Below are 23,128 nucleotides of genomic sequence, written 5' to 3'. Positions count from 1 at the left end.
AAAATGAGATTTGATGCTCATTATTTAATTTAAAAGATTCTTCTAGAATGTGTATATAAAATGTATGTATGTGTTTATAAAATGAACAAAGAATAAGCCTGTGTTCAGCATTAAGCATTAATTAGGAATAAGTCCTATGGAGATTCTATTTGTGGAGACAACAGAAAACATTTACTATATTATGGTGTTAAGTAGTACTCATATTTTGCAGTTTACTACTTGAATTGCTTAGGGGAGTCTGTGTTTATTTAGGTCTTTCTTAAAAGCCTTAATCTCAGGGCTTGATAAAAAGTGCTTGTAAGAGGTACGTTAACAGGCCAGAGATGATGCCCATGAAGTCGCTTGATCTCTCTCCTTAGACGATGACAACCAATAGCCAGGCTCCACACGGACACATTTTTCCCGTCATGTAAGGGTTGCGAGTGCCTGTTTTGACATTCCTCCTAGAGAGCATTCCAGACAAACCCTTCGGGTCTGGTCTCAGCTGGACATAAGAAATGGTCAGCTACCCTCACGGCTGTAATCCAGCTCTGTAACCTGAATCCTAACCAAGAAAGCGAGAGCTGGGCCATTTTCACTTTGGTTGAGATTCACCTTATTCTAAAAACGTGACGTGGTTAAACCAAGCCTTCAGCTGTCTGCCTTTGCTCTCGCTGTGAACCAGCCTTTCATCTAAGTACTAAATGTGGATGGTGGAAATTAATACGTCATTTTACCGTACATCTGAATTCCAAAGGGATTTCAGTTCGCCACAGGCTACTAATGGAAAAAAAGAGTTCACAGCTATTTCAGCAGGTGTCTTTGCTCTGAGATACAGAACAGTGCTGACCTGGATCTGTCAGCTCTCATTCAGCATTTCTAATGAAATGTCAGTCATGTATTCTAAACAGTCATTCTTTTTATAAGCAATGGAGACCTTTTCATCCTGGGCATGATAAATTATAAAGCTTCATGAACTTTCTCTAAAGAAAACCTTACTGTATGATGCAGCTGTTCTGACTCCCTTGGAAAAAGCATATGGAAAACCCAGGACATTTGAAACCAGTAGCAGAAAGCATAAACTATCAGTGCATAATGACAGTGGGAGATTGCAGTCCAACATTAGCTAATGACTTGGCTGTTCTGGAATTTGCGTTTCCAGAAATAACAAGGGGTCCTTCTAACACATGAGCCCTATTCTTTCCATAAATGAATATAAATAAGCGAAAATGGAATCAATTATTTTTTCCTAACCTGATAATGAAAACAAGAGAAGTGAAAGTATTCTCGCTGCTGCTTGACTCAGCTTGTTTCTGCACAGCACTGCACGCCCTCGCTGCCAACAGGATCCAAGGGTTGCCCAACCCTTTGGAGAAAAGTTAAAGAGATTACTGAGTCAAGTCCTTCACAGGATTTCATATCCCCTGGAAAACATTAGAAACTGATGTCATTATTCTATTTTCTAAACTATTTGACACACTACATGAAATATAAAGATGCCCAGATGTTCCCAGACAGATGAGTCTGGGGGCACCATTGCACAGATGAGCTTAAATGCGGTGGTGAATGGATTTATGCTTAGTGGACCCATGTATTATTCTTTGCTGTAAGTCAGGATAATGCAGGAGGAGACCCGTAATGAGGTCAAGCATCCCTGCAACTGTTTGAAGTCTGGAATAGAGCCTTTTGCCCTGCATTGAGTCTCTTTTCATAGACATCTTGTCGAGAGGAAGATCAGGATGAAAAGCATTAGGGTTTGTGATCCTCGCTCACTTTGGCACTTGGAAAAATCCCAGTGTATTACTGTGCCCAACTATGTGTAGCCAGTGAAATATTCTTTATTCCACAACACTGAAATTGTTGAAAGGCAATTTTCAGATTTATTGCAGATATAGCTTCATCCTGAGACATATTAAACTAATAATATTCTTGGTAGAAATAAAATAGCTTATTAGTGACTTGTTTGGTGAAGTGGGGCATGCCACTGACAGCAGAGCAGTACCCTTTCCTGATTGAAAATCATGAGAGAAACTGACCTTTAAAATTGGAAATGAAGAGGCAAAGCTCTTTGGCTGGCTATCTGTTATGACTTAGAAAGAGAAAGGTTTATTTAAGCTGCATCAAAGTAAGACATGAAGATACTTTATCTAGCATCATTTATATTTCCACTTCCCTTATATATGCACCTTATAGAGCACAGGGAAAGCTATGCTAAAGGAGGACATTATCTTAGGGAACATTCTTTCTTTATAGACTTCATATCAATCCCAAATGTACTGAACACAATTCAGTGTTTAATTTTATTAGACTCCTGTCCCCAGTTTGTTCCATATTAATAGTGTTCACTTAAGACAGGATTCACTCAAACATTTACTTGGTTACACCATGTATGGTCCAGAATGTGTGACTTTTTGTGCAACGATTGGTGAGGAAGAATCTACCGTGAACCACTGAACTCTCCCTCCATGAGTCTCAAGCTGTTTATATAAATTCTGAAACTAGCAGTGCCAGCTCACTACTGAGCAGTACTGCTTCATTCCTTCAAATTACTTACTGGGAATTTTGAACAGTAAACTTTTCCTACGTGAATATATATCTGTACCAGAAAACACTCATAGTGTATACTTGTAAAGGCAGAGAAGTTTTTGATAGTACAGCTTTTGCCATGTCCCCCACTGCAATGCACTTTACCATCGAGACAATTTTTTTTTACCAGTCTAACCCTATTTGCATCGGGGCTTCTGCTAACCTGCTATCCAAGTAAAAAAAAAAAAGTTAATTTTCTACCTAAAATTTTTGTGAATATGCAAGTTTTAAAAGTAGATGAAATATGCAAACCAAACCTAATGTGTACAATACCTAGTAGGTAAGGATGCTACAGAATTTTCATTGTTTGCAATTCACAAAACTGAGATGTTGCTTGTGTGACTCCTCAATTCCTTTACAAGCAGTAACCTGAAATTCATGATAATATAAGTTGGTTTTCACCCTGTTCAACAGTATTTTCTTCTTTTAATTAGAAAATAAAATTCACCTGGGGCAGGTCAAAGAGAAAGAGAGAGAGGGTCTCTTAATAACGCTTCTCTTAATAATGTCTTTCCAGGAAATTAGACTACAGTTTATCTAGGAGAAACATGTAGAAACTGATATTCTATTTCAAACACCAAGCACTTGACCTTTTAAAGTATATAATTTTACACTTCCGTTTGTGGCATACTGTTTCTTTGCTTTTCCATAGGTACAAAAACAATGTGCCCATCGATGTACAGACTCATCCTGGCAAGTATATAATTGAAAGTCGATATGGACTGCACTCACTGGAGATTAGCACGTAAGGGAATACTAGATAATTTAACAAATAGCTAAAGCTGAAATGTTGCTATAGATTGAGACCTGCAAAATGTGAACATATTTCTTGGGGATGGAAGAGATATCAAGTTTGTACAGCTGAGGTGAATGCTGTCTACTAAATGTTGAAGGAGTTCTGATTTTCCTCAGTAGAGGATATACAATTTCCCCAAGTGAGAAATTTATCTGGATTGTTATTCTATTTATGGCTGAGTCAGAAATGTATGGAACATCTGTGATCACTTTTTCCATTTGTCTGCTGCATGAGTACAGTTAAACATGAGAAAAATCTAGTTCAGGGTAAAAATATGTGAGTTAACTGTTTGTCAAATATAGCAAAGTTCCTGGTTCTTACTGAAATGAGGAACAGAAATGAGTTGTCCTCAGTTATACACAAAAAAGATCTTTAACAGTACTCATCCTCTAAATGAGAAATTTTTGCAGTCACTTTGCATTAAAAAACACTGAAAACATGAGACCTAATCACCTAATTTGACAATCAGCAACAATCTAGATTTGATAATTTAGATACCAGTAGGTGCCCTTTGAAAATATTTTATGATATCTACCATTTCTACAGCTTCCATGTTTGGCATCTCTCCATAAGAGACAGTAAATTAGAGATAACTTAGAGACAACTTAGATAAATATTATCAGACAGTTTTTCCTACATTGCATTGTATTTCAAATCTGCAAGTGATATTTGAAAAGAGACATGTATTCCAAACATTGGATTTTTAACATTGAGAAAAACTTAATGGCTACAATCAGTCCAGTGTCTAGTGTGTTTGTCTCCCAAGCTTTTTCTTGTTCATAGATTTTACACAGATTTCTGAGGGTGTTTTTTATCTAAAACATAGGAGAGGGTATGCCAAGGAGTAAATGGGTGCAATGCCTAATCATTTCTATCATTTTAGATGTGATTTTGATGATACCGCTCAGTATCGTGCCTCTGCTATGAATGTTAAAGGAGAAATTTCGGCTTATGCTTCCCTTGTGGTAAAGAGTAGGTTTGCAAAATATTTCCTTCGTTTTTTTTTTTTTTAATAAGATGCATATTACTGATTTCATTTTTGTGGCTCAGAGAGCCTTTTCCTCTTGGTGATAGTGACTGGAGTTGCTCTTTTTCTGTCTAGGGTACAAAGGAGAAATTGATGCAAGTCTTTTGCATGCTGGAACTGTTTCCATGCCTCTGGGCCGTAAGTTGCAATATGTTTGTTTGACACATCTATTTACAGTTGTGGCATCATGACAAATGACTAAGCAGAATATTTTGTAACATTATTTAAAAAGGAAACGGGTCCGATTTACAAAGGTGCTGAGCTCTACAATTTCAGATGATGTTAGCCTCACCCATAAGGGAAAATGGCATTGCCTTCTGGGTCTATGGCTATTTGCTTATATAAGAAACATCGTTTTGATATTGCCCTTGGCTGTGGAATAAAATCTGTCAAAGAGAGAGACACTTCATCTCTCGCAATATGTAAAACATGGTCTGGAAAAAAGCTAGGGGGTGCACGTGCATAAGTAGAGTAGTTGACTTAATTGTTCTTGTCTGTTGCTATGCGATTCCATGCATTGCGAAAATGAGTAGAAAAGATCAAATAGCCAGAATCCAGTTTGAATATTTTTGATACATCAAGGTAAAAATTGTAGTTTGTTTTACCTGAGACCCTCATATTTTGAAGTAATTTACAGTATTGCATAGATACTTCCATGATGAGAAATGTTAAGACAATCCCATATATGCGGTATGTGTGAGGTGCCCTAGGGCTCCCGTGCATGGAAGGCTTGACAGATGAGACTTACGGACATTTCTTTTATTGTAGCAGCACAAATAGAATCAGAGATATGCTGCAAAGGCATACTAGACATCAGTTATATACTGAAGCTCTGAAATAATAGAAACAAGGTTATGTACCACATTACAAAATGCAAGGCCACGAGTTTCCGATATAATTTGGGATTTATCACTTGGTAATGGGAAAGGAAGATGATGACCTTCATATATTCATTGATCACAGGAAGACTGTGAGCTACCAGTGTAGGGCAGTTGTGGAAAAGGAAAATGTGACCCTAGGTTTTATCAGCTGAGCTGTTTTCAAAAGAAATATGGAAGCCCCTGTGCCATGTACATGCAGCACAAGCGTAAGGCACTTAGGATTTTCTGCATAACTCAGGCATCACAACATCAGAAAAGGTGAATCCAGGACCAAGTACAGAAACAGGTTACTTGAATGCCTGGGGGAATGGAGAGCTCATTTTATATTAAGAGCCCCCCCAAAAGACTTACTTAGTTTATAAAAATGAAAGTTGAGTGGACACATGACTGCCCTGAGATGGAGCAAGGAGTTAAAACAGGGAAAGAAAAGAGCCATATAAGCTAAAGATCAGCTTGACCTGAACAAATCATTAATCAAAAGTAGAAGTCTGTTTAAGTTACAAAACAAACCTTATGATAAAATGATAAAATGCTGGATCTGAAGTTTTTTAAATTCTGGAATGAAATTCTGCAGGAGCCTCTCCCAGATAAAATGAGCGAGCTGTAAGAACTAGAGTTGTATGAATAAAGAAATAGTTGATTCTCTGTGATAGTAAGGGTTTGGATTATTTGACACTGCAATTACCTCTGAATATGATTGCTGAATATATATTGTTTCTACTTATATCTTAAACTTTACATGAGCTTGTTTTCATAGTCATTGAGTACTTCTGCTTACTACTCTCATTACAAAAGGAAAGAAAAAGTAAACAGCCAGATTTTTTTTTCCCTTATACAGTTGGCGTTACCCCTCATGGCTATGCTTCCAGGTTTGAAATCAGCTTTGTCGACAAGTTTGATGTAGCCTTTGGGAGAGAAGGCGAGACAATGAGTCTGGGCTGCACAGTTGTCATCAGTCCTGACATCAAACGCTTCAAACCCGACATTGAATGGTACAGAAATGGTGAGAATGTTTGACAAGAAGAAATATAAAATTCTTTCACATAAATCTTTACTTATTTTGGCATATGTGAATGTTACGGTTTGGTCATCACTTTCTCAGATTTCTAAACAGCAGTATTTTCTTTTTCAATTAAAAGTTTTTCAAAATTTAGCATTTTGAAATGGAACCACAGTTAGAAAACAGACAAAGCACTGTGAAAATGTTTTCTAGGGATTTTTTCGTTCTTAAAAAAAAAATTTAGATTAGAAGCATTTCGATCAGCTCCAACATCTATGTGGCCCATCTACATAACCCACATAGCTTTTACTATTTATTTACACGCCAAGACATTTCTTAAGTAGTTGCACGAATGTGTTGTGCAACAGCTGATAAAAAAGTTGTTGCTCTGTGAAGTTACACTTTGAAAATTCAGACAAAAGTGGCATGAGGGCAGAATTAGCTATAATTTATAATTGTCTTCAAAGATTGAAAGTTGCATAATAAGAATGATCTCTTGTGTATTTCCAGTCTATGTATTCCCCATATTCAGAATCTATTCCTCAGTAGATCCAACTAGTTCTCATAATGAAATTCTCTAATTTCTAGGTGTTCTTATTACACCATCCAAATGGGTCCAGATGCACTGGAGCGGGGAGCGAGCTTCATTAACACTGACTCATGCAAACAAGGAAGATGAAGGTCTTTACACTCTACGAGTGGTGATGGGAGACTACTATGAAGAGTACAGTAGTTATGTCTTTGTTCGAGGTAGGATATTGTCTTGTGAACTAAACTCACTAGAGAAATGAGGAAAATGCTGGCAAAATCAGTCTCAGCAAGAGAACAACTATTTTCTATTAATAGATTCTAGCAATATAGGTTCCAGTTGTTACCTTTCAAAAAATTGAATGCATACCTCAAGCTTTGGTGTCACATGCTAGAAAACTTCTAAACCACATTGGCATGCTGAGGAGGAAGTTGAGGGTATAGATGTAACTTCACTCTTTCTCAATTTCAGCCTGTGAAGAGTACTGAACATAAGTCATAAAGAGGAAAAATCTACATAGTAACTTAAAAATGTATTTTTGTAACCATCTAACTGCCAGCTAAACTGCACTGTTTTGATCAAGATTTTGCGTGCCATTTGAGGGTTTCTGTCTAATGCACAATGCAGGAAAAAATACAGTGGAAGGGAAACACAAAGGTCTACACCTGGGGAAGAATAACCTCATGCACCAGTACAGGATGGGGGCTGACTGGCTGGAAAGCTGCTTTACAGAAAAGACCCTGGGGGTCCTGGTGGACATCAAGGTGGGCATGAGATGGCAACGTGCCCTTGTCGCAAAGACAGAGAGCGGCATCCTGGGCTGCATTAGGAAAAGCACTGCCAGCACATTGAGGATGTGATCCTTCCCCTCTGCTCAGCACTGGTGAGACTCATCTGGAGTGCTGGGGACAGTCCTGGGCTCCCCAGTACAAGAGAGACATGGACTCACTAGAGTGAGTCTAGCGAAGGGCTGTGACGGTGATTGATGAGAGATGCTTGGAGCATCTCTCATATGAGGAAAGGCTGAGAGAGCTGCTGTTCAGCCTGGAGAAGAGAGAGCGTAGAAGGAGTTTATCCAACGTGTATAAATGCCTGATAGAGGGGACTAAAGAAGACAGAACCAGGCTCTTTTCAGTGGTGCCCAGTGCCAGGACAAGAGGCAATGGACACAAATTAAAATACAGGAAAGCTCATTTAAACATAAGAAAACACTTTTTTTACTGCAAGGGTGGTTGAACACTGGAACACGTTACCCAGACAGGCTGTGGAGTGCCCATGCTTGGAGACATCCAAAACCTGATTTGACACGGTCCTGGGCAACCAGCTCTAGCTGACCCTACTTTAAGCCAGTGGTTGGACTAGGGGATCTCTGGAGTTGTCTGCCAATCTCAAGCATTCTGTAATTCTCTAAAATAAAGCAGCAAAGTGTAGAATTAAAGTGTAATTTCTCTGGGTGTTGTTTGCTTGTACCATGAAAAACTTCCCGGCATTTCTATTAGAGAAATATTTCTTTAAAAGGAACCATGCGTATCAGGTTGTGTGCTGATTCTATATCTGTCCCAGTTGCTAAAAGCAGCTGAAGTGTGAAATGCTAATTCAAAAAGCTCTGGAAATTCTTGGCTCTGAGACCATGCCCAGAATGGCACTGTGTTGCCAAGTCCAGCAGAGCTGTGTGAGATAACAACCTTCTCAGAAAATATGACTGAAGCAGACGTTTTCATCACCTGAAGAAAGAGTCTACTGAAATGAGCATCCATGACAAGGAATAGGACTTGTGTTTCTTGCTGTGTTTTAAATTGTGCTGCTGTATAAATAAATGATCACCCTTGTTCCTGTTACATCTTCTAGCAATGCAGGTATGACCTGACTGTGAACCCATTACCCCTTTCACAAGAGTATCTTAGTAGCCAATCAGTGTGTTTGCCAAATTCTAATTAGATTAATTAGCAGCTTCAAAAGCTCCTTGTGATGCTACTCTGCCTATAAGAGAAGGCACAATGTAAAGTGTGGGGTTTTTTTTTCTGAAAGCTACTATTTTACTTAATGAAGCATGTTAAATACTCCTATAAGGCATTTTTTTCTGAAAGCCAAAAGTATAAAAAATAGGAATTACTGTACATTGTAGTACAAAATCCTGTAGTGCCTTCAAACATCAAACCTTTTTAAGAAGTCTGGGGTTTAGATGGACTGTATGAATAATATTTATTAGCAAAATATTTTTTTCTTCAGGTATATACATCTTTCTTGTCTAAGTCAGGTCTTCTTTTGAAGTAATGGGCTTGAAAAATCCTACATATAATTGTACAAATTGATGTTATTCTGCAGAGAAACAACCTCTTCTTTGAAAGTCTTTCATACAATGTTCCTGCAAAGGTTATTTTTCTCTACATGAAATTACCCCATCTCACAAATCAGACTCTGACTGTGTAAACAGTAGAATTCCCCAGTGCCCACCACTGTGCTCTGTTTTTTAAAGCTTTAGATAAGATACCTCCAGAAGCTGATGTTTGAGTCAAGGCCCTTTGACACCAGCAGTCCCACACTTCTGATAAACACTTGAAAGGAACAATATGCTCATCCTTATGAAGGTTATATTCCACAATGATAATGTATGTGTAATACAATTAAACTTCAAAAGGTTTTGATACCTTTGCAGTTCATAGCTAACCAAAACCAATGAAGGACTGTGTGGAGATAAGATATTTAATTCAGTGTTGTATATCCAATGGGTGAATATTTTTGATTGAGCTATTGCCTGGCTGTAAGGCAAGATATGAGCCTCTTCTCCTAAGTAGAATAGCAGGTATATATATAGTCTGCCAAGTTTTTAGTTCAGCTATGTCTCTGGCAGCTACCTAACCAGAATGCACGTTACTAATTTTATTTAAAACACCTAGGTGAATTACATTTACAGTATGCTGTAACATTAAGCATTTGTAAATGTGGCAAAGAGAAAACCAAAACCTAGAAAAACACTGGCAATATAAAACCAAATACTTTTTGAAGGCAGTAATGGAACTTCTTTTTTTGGCTCAGTAGGAACAGAGTTCAGTCCTTGAAGATTAATAATTGTGAAAGAACTGTGGTTCACATTTGGAAACGTATGTCTCCATCCTCATAGATGCTGATGCTGAAATCCCTGGAGCCCCTGGTGCGCCACTGGATGTGCAGTGCTTAGATGCCAACAAAGATTATGTCATTGTCTCCTGGAAGCAGCCCGCTGTTGATGGAGGAAACCCAATCCTCGGATATTTCATTGACAGGTCAGTGAGCATGCTGGACTGGAGAATTTGTATTGCTGCTCATTCTAACTCAAAAACCTAAAAGCACATTGAAAAGCATGAGATAAAATAGTCATTGTTATTTTCATTCTTGTTGCTGGCCGGAAGAAAATTAGGTTTTAGATTGGCTGGGTCTGATCTAACTTTCATGGAAATAATTACATCCTGCTTCATTTAACTACGGAGAAAGGATTCTGCGAGACACTGCATAGCTCAGCCCTCGCTGTTCCCCATGAGGCTTGAGAGGCCTCTGGACTTTGCAGTTTGGTAGCTTACAAGATCGGCTCCCTCATCAGGCAGCTGTGGCTCCTTCTGTATCAGTGCTCTCCTCTGCCTTTCCAAATAGTTACCATGTACCAGAAAGCAAAATATTATCTCAAAGGGAGTTGGATTTCTTTTATATGCTGTGTTTTCCAAGCTCTTAGATTCACAAGCTTCATGCATATCATGCTTACGTGTTTTTCTCTGCAACAATAAGAATTGGAAATAATTTTTAAAAATATGAAAACTGAATCTGTCACACAGTGGCAGGACTCCAGAAGCTCGGGATTTAAGAAATTCAGTCAGTATCTTGAGACTTGCAATGATCTGCAGAGCTGGTAATATTTGCTTGAATTTCAGTAACAGAATACGTCGTTAGTAATATGGAGTTCCTGTGGGCTTATTCAGATGCATGTAAAAAAACGCTAAACATTTTTTTATATATATATACACACACACAAATAAATATGCCACTATATTATGCCATTGGATATACATAAATTACATATTTGTAAAAAGAGGGCATTGCTTTGTGAAACAAATCTAACGTCAGTACATTCAATTAAAATATAATTTTACTGGTTTGATAACTTACGAGTGTCAGTTGCTGCTGTAACTAGGTAGTGCTAGGTCTAAGCTACAGCTTTTTAACATCCATTGAAAAATCCTAAACAAAAGACAGGACTAGACCCTGAAAAATAATCTCTCGTTTTAAAACTAGGCTATTGAGGGTTGTTAGCACTGAGAGTAACTGCAAGACAAATGGCATTTTGATTTTTCTCTTGTGTTCACTTCCTTTATTCTACATTTGCTCCTAAATTCAAAGCTTTGTTACTGCCCTCCAGTATTTGATCCCACCAGAGGTATTTAGGCACCCGAATATTCAGCCAGGGTAGCCCCTAACTGCCTCGCTGTGTGAGTGGGTCACCCAAGGCAGCAGGACTCGTCTGTGCTAATGCTAGAGGCGAAGCTTGAGCATCCTTCACCGCCAGCAGAAACCAGAACCACAAAACCGCCCTGAGCGAGATGGTAACAATTCCTCCCGTCTCCCTGAGCTGAAGTCACTGTGGTCCCTCCCTGCTGCTGGTTATCTCTTCCTTCTGCCAGAAACCAGCCTCCTGCCAGGGGTGAGGCTTAGCAGCAGTGGGACCAGCACCACCCTGCCAGGTCTTGTCGTTGCAGTGGCTGCAGCCTCCACACCGCAGGCTCCCTTGGCAACCCCAGCGGTGCTTGAAGCAGGGTCTGGCTGCGTCCTGGACTTTAGCCCTACTTACAGCCATCTGTGTGCTGGGCTGGTCACAGATCTCACAACAGAGGTCTCCACACCCCATGAAGCCCATCATTTTGCAGGATGTACAGTGGAGAACTGTGCATGAAAGATTAACTAGTCACCTTCTGGCAACTGCAAAAGATACGTGTTTTTCATGTCCCTTCAAGTATGTTAAAGTTGACACTCCCTAAGCGTCCTGGAGCATACTTGGGAGGGTTTAAACAGTAAAGTGAGTTCTGCTCGTGTCCCTTCCTCAGTTCAGGAAAGGAGTGCAGCTGCCCAGGATTTAGTGCGTGCCCAGATGGTACTTCAGCCCTGACCCCTGGTGCAGCTGCTTTGATGTCACCAGTGTATGATGCTGCTGAGGAAACTGGTATGGACCAGCCAATGAACGCCAACAGATGGTGAAGCTGTAAAGGGGGGTGGGTGCCCCGAGTTTGCGTTTTGCCCTTACCAGCACTGCTCTTGCTGTTTGTATTTTTCAGGTGTGAGGTTGGCACCACCCACTGGACCCAGTGCAATGAGACTCCGGTGAAGTTTGCTCGTTTTCCTGTCACTGGTCTGATTGAAGGCCGTTCCTACATTTTCCGAGTCCGAGCTGTGAACAAAGCTGGCATTAGCCTACCGTCCCGGGTGTCAGACCCTGTGGCTGCTCTGGATCCTGCTGACAGAGCCAGGCTTAGAAGTAAGATGTGCTTTTTGCAGGTTGCCTGAGAGGTTGAAGAAGTCACAACCCATTAAAAAAACCCCCAAAACATTACTATCTACTCATAAACCTTCAAAATCCCACTAGAGGGAGCAATGCAAAACCAAAATATTCTCTGGAGACAGCTTTGCCAAGAAGAAATCATCTCAGTGCTCTTTGCACAAAGTGCTCTATCTGATCAAATGGCTTTTGCTGGCTGTGGTGCTATGCTCCAAACTTGCAGGAAGCAGGGGAAAGGCACAAGAGAAATAATTGCCTGAAGAGATTTGCTTTTGTTCATCCAGGAAAACAGCTGAACAGATCTTGTGAAGAGTCCCTCTCTGTGCCACAGACAAGGGTGGCTGATCCTGTGCTCATGTGATGATCAAAGTCTTGCAGTAACATCAGCAGAGTACCGGGGTAGCCCAATAGATAATTGATCCCAAGCTCTCTGCTTTAAAGTTAACATTTTACAAGTCAAGGATATTTTCCCTGTGGCCTGGCAACGTCCCAGACATTTTGCTTCCAAATCCACCTCTCTACCCATATGCCAAAATCATATGCCTAAAATCCAATTATTTCTACTTGTTCCTGAAGTTTTACTATTTAAAATGGTCTCGTGTGAAGGGGTATTGTATGCAAAGCTACAGGGCTCCCACGGTCCCATCTTGTATGTCTTACTGTATATAAAACTGCAAGCTACAGACTGTGGTCAGACGATCAAGGTTCCCATTCAAAATAAAAACAAAAGGCCGGAGCAAGGAGGTTTGGCCCCACCAGGAAACATTGTGGTCAGACAGGCATGTGAAACCCGAAGCGTGGGGGAGGCCTCTTCTTCTCACTGGGAAGTGTGGAAGCTGTCTCAGATGAAGTCTGGTCTTGGTTGGCCTATTCCCGTTATATCTCTTCCTCTTGTCCCTCCTGATCCTCTTTTCTCCCCACCTGCTCCCTTTCTGCTTGCATCTCCAAAACAGATCAGCCAACGTAAGGTAAAGCATGTGGCGGTGGAGAACAGCATTTGCAAAAATTATCTCTGAAAGTGCATTGACCTGGTTGATAGCTGAATGCATAACTACAATAATATGATAACATAGGGGCACTGAGAGAGCAACCCAAATCGTATCAAGTGTATACGTTGAGTCAGGCTGAGCAGTTTCTGTTTATGACTGTGACCCATGATTTGAAAGCTGGTCATATGAGGGAAAGTGGTTAAAAAGAGACAAAGAGCAGCCTGCAGGAATTTGGCTGTTCCTTTAATGAGTGAGCTGTTAAACCAAATGAGTAGAGTATGGAAAATAAAGCTGAAGTTAATTCTCTGAAAAAGATGAGCTGAGTGAGCCAAATACCTCTGCTTGTCACCTAGGTGACTTCAGTGACATTTCAGGAAGGAATAGATGTTTCAGTGGGTTACATTTTCTAGCTATATAGATTACTGAGCTGCTCTCAATATCCCAGCCGGTCAGCCTACAACTAGCTTGGGTAACTAGCTTGCTACATGAGCAACAGTCATAGCAGTAACCAAAAATGGAGCTCACGTGAATCTTGCAAATGTTAGTTTTGAACCACAAAAGAGTCGGTTTTCTCCTTATTTCAAAAGTTCCTGAAGTCTCCTGTTTCCATGATACCTCTGACATTTGTTTCAGGTCATCCTTCTGCTCCCTGGACTGGACAGATTATTGTCACTGAGGAAGAACCTGCAGGTAAACACAGCCCTTTTGCCTACAAAAGTCTAATGTGAAGCTGACTGAGTAATTAGGAAAACTCCCAGTGAGTTCAGTGGACTTTGGCACACACCCTAAGTTCGTTGTTCTGAGAGTCACTTGACCTTGAATAACTCCCAACTCAGTTGTCGAGGTGAGGTTTCATTATTCAGGACCTAACAAATAAACATGCTTAGAGTTAAAAGAAGGACTTTTAAAAACAATATTTAGCCGACTTTTAACGCTACGTTTTAAAAAAAAATCAGGTGCCAAGGTATATTAATACTCCTTCTATACTTTAATTCTGGCACTAATTCTGATACAAATATGAAGGAATTAAATCCCAATTCCCTTTCGTATTCTTCTCCCCTGTTCTTCAGAGGGTGTTGTTCCTGGTCCACCTACAGACCTCCAAGTTATTGAAGCCACCAAGAACTATGTTGTGCTTAGCTGGAAACCTCCTGGGCAGCGGGGCCATGAGGGTATCATGTACTTTGTGGAAAAGGTAAAATTGGACAAAATCAGAATCATGTTGTGGCAATCTTTTACATTTGTTTTGCCATCTCTTCTGGACTTTTAGTTAACTTTCATTTCCACCTGAGACTTTCAAACTAGGGCCAGGACTAGAACTTCATCAACATAACTGTTACTGTAGATTAAGATAAACTAGGAAGAAAAGAAAGATGGGAAATAGGAAAGCAGATGCAGAATGTGTCACACACTGTAATATATTTTTATGAATTGTGTCATTGAGCTACCTTGGAGTAGACAGGCTGACAAACTCCCTTGATAATAAGAAAGCACAGAGCAAAGTCACATGTTTTTATATATATATATGAGATATATAAAAAATTATATGTTTTTAATATATATACATATATATAAAAATTAAAATTTGTATAAATGAAGCTTGTCTGGTGGGACAGATTGTTAACACTTTGGATGGAGGCATTCTTCAAGAGTTCCCTGGCATCAGCACTTTCTCCTTCAGCTGCCTTTTCATATTTATCCTCTACGTTAACTTTCCATTTGCTTCACCAACTCAACAAAGATGACAAAATTTCTTTTCTAGAAGAAAATCAGTTTTAATTTCAGTGTCCTGCTTTTCTGGGATGTTTTTTGCATGGCTGCTGGCCTAGAAAATTCTTCACGCCATCACCCTTTTTACTTGTATCTCATGGCTCACAAACTTTTTTATCAATGCTTTTCCCTATCAGCCTAGAGGTATCATCAAGGGAGACATAAATATCTTCCCATTATGTGTTTTTCATCTCTCTTATGAAATCTTGTCTAAATAAATGAGTTTCACTTAGCAACAAACTTAGAAAGGATGAATATATGAATTTTGAGTTTCCATGTAAGAAAGCTTTTTAATAACCTATTTCATGGTGAGTACTGAGCATTAATGTCACATAGTCAGATAATATTCTCCTGAGAATTTGAAACCCCTCGGAAACCAGAACCATTGAAATTATCCTTAATGTAAATCACAGGCAAAAATTAATCACTAGTACTAATTGCATAAGTGATCATGGTATGTAGAGCTTCTAACCACAGAAATAAAAACAATTCACAAATTAATTGCACATGTTAATTTTTTTCTGGAAAATGGAGGTCAGATCCTGACTAATTCTGGAAGCCACCCCAAAAACATTAAGAGTGATACAAGAGCATCTAGAAGCAATGCAGTAATGTTAGAGTTTTGTTCTTTGGATGATGTTGAATGTCTGCAGAACTTATTTTGAAAGTGCTCCAGAACTGGATGCAGTTAATAATAACATAATTTCCTTGTGGTGGAGAGGAGTTTAACTTTGATATATTACAACCAGTAAGCTTTTATGTATGTTTTCTAGAGTAGGTGGACATCTGGGATTCATAAGCTTTGAAATACATTCATTCTGAGGAAAGGCCAAAAAAAGGAACGTGACTCCCCGTTCTCCACAGCAGACATGCATTTGGTGGTGTGGGTAGAAAGTCTTGTCAGGTTAGACACTCAGTTTTGAGAGACTTTTGTTCCAAATGCAGTTTCTGGGTTTGACTGCAGTGTGTTGCCGGCACAGAGGACTGGCAAAGGGTGAACACCGAGATCCCTGTGAAGTCTCCTCGCTTTGCAGTTTTTGATTTGGCTGAAGGCAAATCCTACTGCTTCCGAGTTCGCTGTTGCAATTCAGCTGGAATCGGTGAACCTTCAGAAGCAACTGAAGCCACTGTGGTGGATGACAAACTCGGTAAGTGTGTGGTCGCATGTAGTAAATTACCTCAATGGTATCTTTTCAGTTTATGATGTAATTGTTTTGTCTGAAGACAGAGAGCTGCCCAGTAACTAATTCAAGTATGAAGAGTAGTCAGTGATTTATTCCCTTTAGCTAAAATAATTTTGGTTTGGGTTGTTGAACATTTACTGTGTAGTCAAATGACAGATGAAAACCAAGGGAATTAAGCTGCAAATAGCAATGCCAAGAACTGCAAAGGCTGCAAATAGTGAAAGAAAATGAAAACTCAAGAAAGTACAAAAATGTTTTGTTTTACTTAGAGTCTTCATTGAAAATAAGCCCAGACATCAGCAGAGTTTAACCTTCTTTGTTTGCCAAATTAAACAAAAGTGAAGAATTTAATACTTACATGAATGCAGAGACTATTTCCACTGTAAGAAAACCCAAGATGTTCACCACAATAAAGCATCAGTAGCTACATCTACATTAGCAATTTTTTTCCAAACGGCAATGCAGATTTGAATCCAGTTCCCAGATTGTCTCCGTTTACTTCATATTGATTAAATTCTCAGAGCAGTTTGATGCACATCAACTACATTCTTTAGGAAGAGTAAAACAGCTCTTCTGGAAAAACCCTTTAGATGCGTTTTGCTACTTGACAGGGGCATTTGTTTCTGACATTCTGTGGGATGCACAAAATTCTTCAGTGTGCACCTAACACGTTTTCCCTTTTAGAAAGCTCCAAATCACGTCTCTGGTGCAGATGTTCAGCAAGAGGGAATAAACAAAATCTAATTTGAAGGAAATACCCATAACCATAGGCAATGGAAATGTGAGGAACCTCACCATCAAAGGCTTGAACCTACTGATCCTGTCCTGCTGTGCCAGATTGCTTGATTGAAATCAGAGGAGTTTTGGGAGCTTAAATTTGTATTAGCTGTGCTAATATAATCAAGAATAGAATGTCACTTTTATTTTATTTGTAAATTTTGACTGGCTGGTGACTAATTTATTTCTGTTTCTCTCCCACAGATATTCCCAAAGCTCCTGGGCGTATTATGCCAACTAGGAATACAGATACTTCAGTTGTTGTCACTTGGACAGAGCCCCCAGATGCCAAGGAGCTGGTTGGATACTACATTGAGTCAAGTGTAGTTGGATCTGGTCATTGGGAACCATGCAACAACAATCCAGTGAAAGGCACAAGGTAATGGGTTTTAAAGCATGGAAATTATGGTCACCAGTTTTTGATTTACTGGGTATATGTGCTTTCCAGCCATTAGAAGTGATAGAACTGATCGCTCTGTGGTAGTCAGCAGGCTAGAATCACTCTTGCAGGTGAAGTTCATAAGAAGTTATAAAAACATATTTCAAACTGCGAGTCTTGTCCAAAAGGAATTTATAGTCAACCTTATATTAGAAACAATTAGTCAAGCGGGGGGAAATGTGGACATTACTAGTGAAGGAAAGAGAAGCAGCTCGCTAGTTCTAGCTATTGTACAGCTTATCAGTTTGATGAAAAACAGTACAGCGAGGCACGACTGAAGTTACAAATGTGGAAAACTGAACTGCGTAATGTTTGGAAGCAAAGTCCTTTGTTTTGGAAGACTGCTGTAAACATTTCTGGACTGTATATCTAGAATGTCAGGAGGACATGTGGACTATAACACGCTAACAATATTACTTTCGAACTGCTCTTTCACTTGCAATTATCAAGATATAAATGAACACTCTTAAATATTGGGTATAAACTCACATTTCTTACTGACATGAAGCTCAGACTCTAGTCAGAAAAATAATCAAGATTTAAACCTTTGCAAGCTAAATCAGACTTGGTTTTGTTTGAATAAGGATGTAATCTTCAGAGTCTAAAGGAGTAACTGCAGAACTTAATTTCAAGTGGATTGATGTCAATCCAGCAGCAGTCCCTGCTCGTTATGACTGATTATGCTTATTTGTAATTGCTATCCATGACAACCCTTATTACAATAAGTAAGGCTCTGCTAAATACTCTTGGACCAACGTTGTTGTTTAGAAAGGCATTGTAAATACTTATTATATCAAAAGTACCTAAAACCCCACTTGCCTGAACACAAGCACAACAATTTCCTTTAAGTATTCTTTTGTGCATTTATATTGCAACATCTGCATGTGCCAATATTATATACTTTCAAATATACTTCTATGATTTATATTGCGGTTACATTAAGTGTTGGTGAAGTTTCGTGCTGCTTGCTTATTTTAAAATATGAAATGTGATCTTTATTCACCATTAGAATAAAAATATTGTTCTGAGTTACTATATGTTGTGATGTAACTACTAGGTTCCTGTCACTGCATTTTTAGTCAATGCAATATAATGTATGATGCAGTCAGGCACAGGCTGTCTGTTAACTCTTGGCTTTTCTGGTTGAGTCAATCTCAAAGCATTAGCTGTAGCTCATAGTTTGCATTATGGAGTATATTTTGATCTTTTGAAATTTGTTTTCTGCACACATCTTGGTGAAAGCAAATGATTTGGAGAAGTCTGGTAGAATGGGTAGGGAAAATGCTGCTCCAAAAATGTTGCTTCAGGTTTTGGTTTTTTCGCCCCAATAAATTTTTTGTTTTGAAATACATTTTGTTTTCCACATTATATTTGCTTCATACATCATTGCATGATATCAGCGTTGGTAGTGCAAGACATGACATTATGAAGCAGAACAAAATAAAAGTAACGTGAAATAAAATACACTTAAAATACCTGTTGAAAAATAAATGTTGTTGTTTTAAATAAAATGTTTAAATTTCCAAAACACAATATTTCCAAAATAAATTATTCCTGTCTTGAGAAATTTTGTGTTTTCAGGGTGGACATCAGAGAAAATTTGTGAGGTTTTTATGTGATCATTAGGTAATCCAGTAGAAAAACTATTCTGATAAAAGAGTTTGTCTGACTTAGATTATTGTGTCTTGTATAGAAGAAAGAAAGTGAAATAAAATATTGGACACTTTTTTTTTTAGGTCTTGTACAATGCCCTGTAATTTTTTTGAACACTGAAATTTTTCATTTATGATTGGAAGTGAATTATGGGAATTTGTGCTACAGGTGTCTTTTACTTATGTCATGAAGATATCCCCACAAGCAAATATAGACCTTATCTCTGCAGATTTTCGCATTGTTTCCATTAGGAAATACAGATTTTATGTACTAGCAGAAGTGAGGTAGACCCTCTGGTAACACAAAAACTTGTGTAGTCTTAAGAAGGAAAGAGTGTTGGTAAATGGTATGTCTAAAGAGACATGGTTTTAGCATTATCTTCGTTGTGCAAATGAGATGCTTAGATACATTCTGCATTCTCTGACCTTCATTTAAGTGACTGGGGTCACGGTTTATCCTCAATTTTCAGAAACCAGAATAAATTTTGTGGAATAAATGCCTTCTTTTCCCCCTTAAGATTTTTATTTTTGTCATAAAACTTTCTAAGTATTCCTTCACTGGTTTGTTATAGATTCATTTGCCATGGGCTTGTAAATGGTGAGAAGTACATTTTCAGAGTCAGAGCTGTTAATGCAGCGGGACTCAGTGAATTTTCACAGGATTCGGAGCCTATAGAAGTGCAAGCAGCCATTGGTAAGCTATTTTCCATTGTTCTTTTTAATGGTAAATATGGTGGGGTTTTTTAATTAAGTAAAGATGTTTTCAGCAACTATTTGTAACTAATTGTTTTGTTTCACAATGCTGTCCACAAATAATAATTTGTCCATAGAACCTATGGTCTCACAGACGTAGTTTCACAGTCACTGCATTCTTGTAGACTGTTCACCTTCACCATCCAGTCTTCTTCAGGTGTTTCTTGTGAACCACTGTAAGAGAGCACTGCCAAGTTCACTTCATAGGTATCCTGGAAAATGAAATGCCATTCTGATTCCGTAATGTGGTATCTATCACCTCTAACACACACCATCCTATATACAGTCAGTTCCTAAGAAATTTGTTACCATACCTAAACCCAATAATCAGTGCAATGTGGTTTTTGTAAACCTTCTATAACCCTGTGTGTTCTCCCTTTGTTGATGAATTACTTCTGTTTGCCACTGCCTGAACTAATCCATAAAGATTAATGAGATCATTGGGCTAGAATAAATTGTATGTCTGCAACATCCTCACTCTCATTTGTATCAAAACCGCATACCTCACAACCTTAGAGCAGAGAGATGTGGCCTAGGGCAATTTTGTGAGGTCATTTTGAAAGGATCAGAAATATGACTTGGAAGATCTAATACTAAAAAAATTGTAGGAAATGAGGATTACTATTAACTTTCCACATTTTTTCTGCTCTGAAAAGTAGACATTATTAAAAGAGCATTACTTGTGAGCAGGTTGAGAGGTATTCTATGCATTTCAAATTTTTGTGAATTCAAGCTTAACATTTTGTGTGTAAAACCTGTGATTTGTCATACTTTGGCTGTATTGTTCACTGTATGCATTTCTTCATTCTGTTGACTAAATGAGGAAAAAAGAATGTATTTTAATTCAAAATGTCTTTGCTGTTTTCTGGCAATTATAGGGGGAGGATTGCTTCATGGTGTGTGTCCTGAACTGAGTGGTAAAGCTGGTGGACTAACAGACTGCACTACCAGCTGGGAAGGCATGCATGAGTCCTCCCAGCCTATCTTTGACACAGATGCTTTGCTAAAATGCAATGCTAAATTTAATAGAGACACACTACCCAGTAAGTCTGACAAACTGGGGAGTACAGGAGACAATAACATGAGAGAAATGGTTAAGGACACTGTCACATGTGCACCACAAAAAGTTGCTGCTAAGCAGGCAAGTAAGTCTCGACCCAGGGATCTTTTGACACTGGAAAAAGTGACAAAGAAGAAAGATACAGGTGAGAGTTAATAAAATAAATAGATTTCACTGCTTTGGTACATCCACTTCAGACAGTTGTAACCTCTACTCGTCTGCACCACAAGTGAACGCGCTCTCCAGTGACGCATTTTCCATCAGACCCATAAATTACGTGCTCAACTCTCTGTTAAGATTGCTATGCATGTAATGGTATGGAGACCACTTTACAAACTTAGCGGCTACTGAAAGTGGAACATATAAATCCCTTTGCTAATTTAATATCTTGTTTGACTACATATTAATGTATCCAGGATACTGTATTATATCTAAAACACTTCAGTAATTTGTTAGGAGTCTTGTTACTTAGTCTCTGGGTTATGTACGTGTGAAGGAAACAAAATCTGATTATGATGGTAAGCATGAAAATCTGTGTTGTGTTAGGATATATGAGGATCCTTTGTGGATTTATGCTTAAGCTACAGCTTATCTTCTGAGACACTGCGCTAATGCATGCTGTGTTGTATCTCTGACTGACAGCAATATGTAATGAGGAAAACCTATCAAGTTGAAGGCACATGCACAAAGTCACGCTTTATGTTTGTCAACACCTGAATAGCCATCATGCCTAAGAAATGTGGGGCTTGAATTTCATTTAAGTCCTGGTACCTGGCCAGTGAACTGAATTCCTCTCCAGCCCTCTGAAGTGAGACTCAAAAGGCTTGTGCAAAATGCTGAACAGAAAATAAACTAGAGGGACCTGGGGCTAGCTGACACTGAGATAAAACATTAAAGACAAAAGACAATTTATATGATGTAGGATTTCCATCAAAAGTAGGACTTCAAGGTCACAAGTAGAGCTCTTCACTGGTGCATGACATATGGGTGTGGGCAAGCATTTTGCCACTAGATATAGAAAAAACTTTATAAGAAAATGGGTTGGGATGAAGTTAATGATTTCTATATTGTTAAAAGAAAATTTTAAAAAAATTATTATGCAGCAATTTTTTCAATGTAAGTTCCAGTAACAGACATGTTCCATTTCTGGTCAGCCTACAGTGCCTATGATAACACTTCCTTCCATTAAGGTAAGATCATGTGATGGGTGCAATGATAAAATTTGCACAGTGTATAAATTTAAAAGAAAAAAAAAGAAGAATGAGCAGATAAACTACATTCTGGGAAGGGAAGAATGTGGGTCTGTTTAAAAAAAGGAACTACAACGAATATTGCATGTGTGAAAGAGTTTGCTTTCAGCAAAAGAAAACAAATCATTGCATCTGCAATTTTTTTATTTTTCCTGTAATGTTAGTTTTAGTTCCTCATTTTTCATGGTTTTAAAGTGAGTCCTGATCACTTACACTAGAGCTGCAATTGCAACACAGTCTTTCACTATGTATCAGGTTGCTTCTCAAAAAACAAACGGTCCTGAAAATGTATTCCTATGCAGTTTGGACTTTTCCATTTGGTTTATTGAAGGTTTTAATCCTGCATTTCTTATTCCAACTCCAGAAACTTCCCTTGACAACATAAATATTGTCCTAATTAGGAAATGCAGGATGGGAGCCATCTGAATACAGTAATTGAATGCCAGTCTGACTATTGAAATATTACTTCCTACTTATGTATTATTCACATTGAAACAGCTGCTCCATCTCCACCTTATGACATCACGGTACTTGAGAGTGTTCGTGACTCGATGGTATTAGGATGGAAACAACCTAAAGTCACTGGTGGAACTGAAATTACCGGCTACTACGTGAACTACCGTGAAGTGGTTGCTGGAGTTCCTGGGAAATGGATGGAGGCCAACATTAAGGCCATTAGTGAGAGGGCATACAGGGTAAGAGGTTAACTTCTGTTATTGCTGTGGGTGCAGGCAATATTTCCAAAACAGATCTTGAAGACAGATTGGGATGAATTATGATTCAGTGTACAGATTGCTGCTCAGAGGGGTTTATATCCATGACGATAAATTTATTTAGCTCTGTTAAACTTCTCTGCAAAATTATTTGTACACTTATCTGTTAGTCTGGCACCAACCATCATCTGTGAATGCACTATTCTAGACATAGTCTGAATTTTT

General features: G+C 38.7%; 1 protein-coding gene across 3 annotated transcripts in view; it reads left to right on the top strand.

Moving 5' to 3' along the window:
* The window catches only part of MYOM1 (myomesin 1), a 79,486-nt gene that overhangs the window by 21,267 nt on the left and 35,091 nt on the right, over positions 1 to 23,128 (top strand). For 2 of the 3 annotated variants that reach the window (XR_009485021.1, XM_059836200.1), the window contains exons 6-19: positions 3,218 to 3,310; positions 4,245 to 4,333; positions 4,464 to 4,526; positions 6,108 to 6,272; positions 6,858 to 7,019; positions 9,920 to 10,061; positions 12,096 to 12,295; positions 13,939 to 13,995; positions 14,376 to 14,500; positions 16,040 to 16,223; positions 17,241 to 17,415; positions 19,700 to 19,821; positions 20,759 to 21,085; positions 22,689 to 22,885. Coding sequence is in view for 2 of the 3 variants with exons in the window: in XM_059836200.1 (XP_059692183.1) it covers positions 3,218 to 3,310; positions 4,245 to 4,333; positions 4,464 to 4,526; positions 6,108 to 6,272; positions 6,858 to 7,019; positions 9,920 to 10,061; positions 12,096 to 12,295; positions 13,939 to 13,995; positions 14,376 to 14,500; positions 16,040 to 16,223; positions 17,241 to 17,415; positions 19,700 to 19,821; positions 20,759 to 21,085; positions 22,689 to 22,885 (2,101 nt within the window). In the remaining variant the exon portion in view is untranslated. The remainder of the gene's footprint in view (positions 1 to 3,217; positions 3,311 to 4,244; positions 4,334 to 4,463; positions 4,527 to 6,107; positions 6,273 to 6,857; positions 7,020 to 9,919; positions 10,062 to 12,095; positions 12,296 to 13,938; positions 13,996 to 14,375; positions 14,501 to 16,039; positions 16,224 to 17,240; positions 17,416 to 19,699; positions 19,822 to 20,758; positions 21,086 to 22,688; positions 22,886 to 23,128) is intronic. The other variant, XM_059836201.1, reaches the window with a different exon arrangement.

This window comes from Gavia stellata, chromosome 3 (genome assembly GCF_030936135.1).
Source record: "Gavia stellata isolate bGavSte3 chromosome 3, bGavSte3.hap2, whole genome shotgun sequence".
Lineage (NCBI taxonomy): Eukaryota > Metazoa > Chordata > Aves > Gaviiformes > Gaviidae > Gavia > Gavia stellata.
The sequence above is the reverse complement of the archived record's forward strand: the minus strand, read 5'-3'. Positions and strand labels throughout refer to the sequence as shown.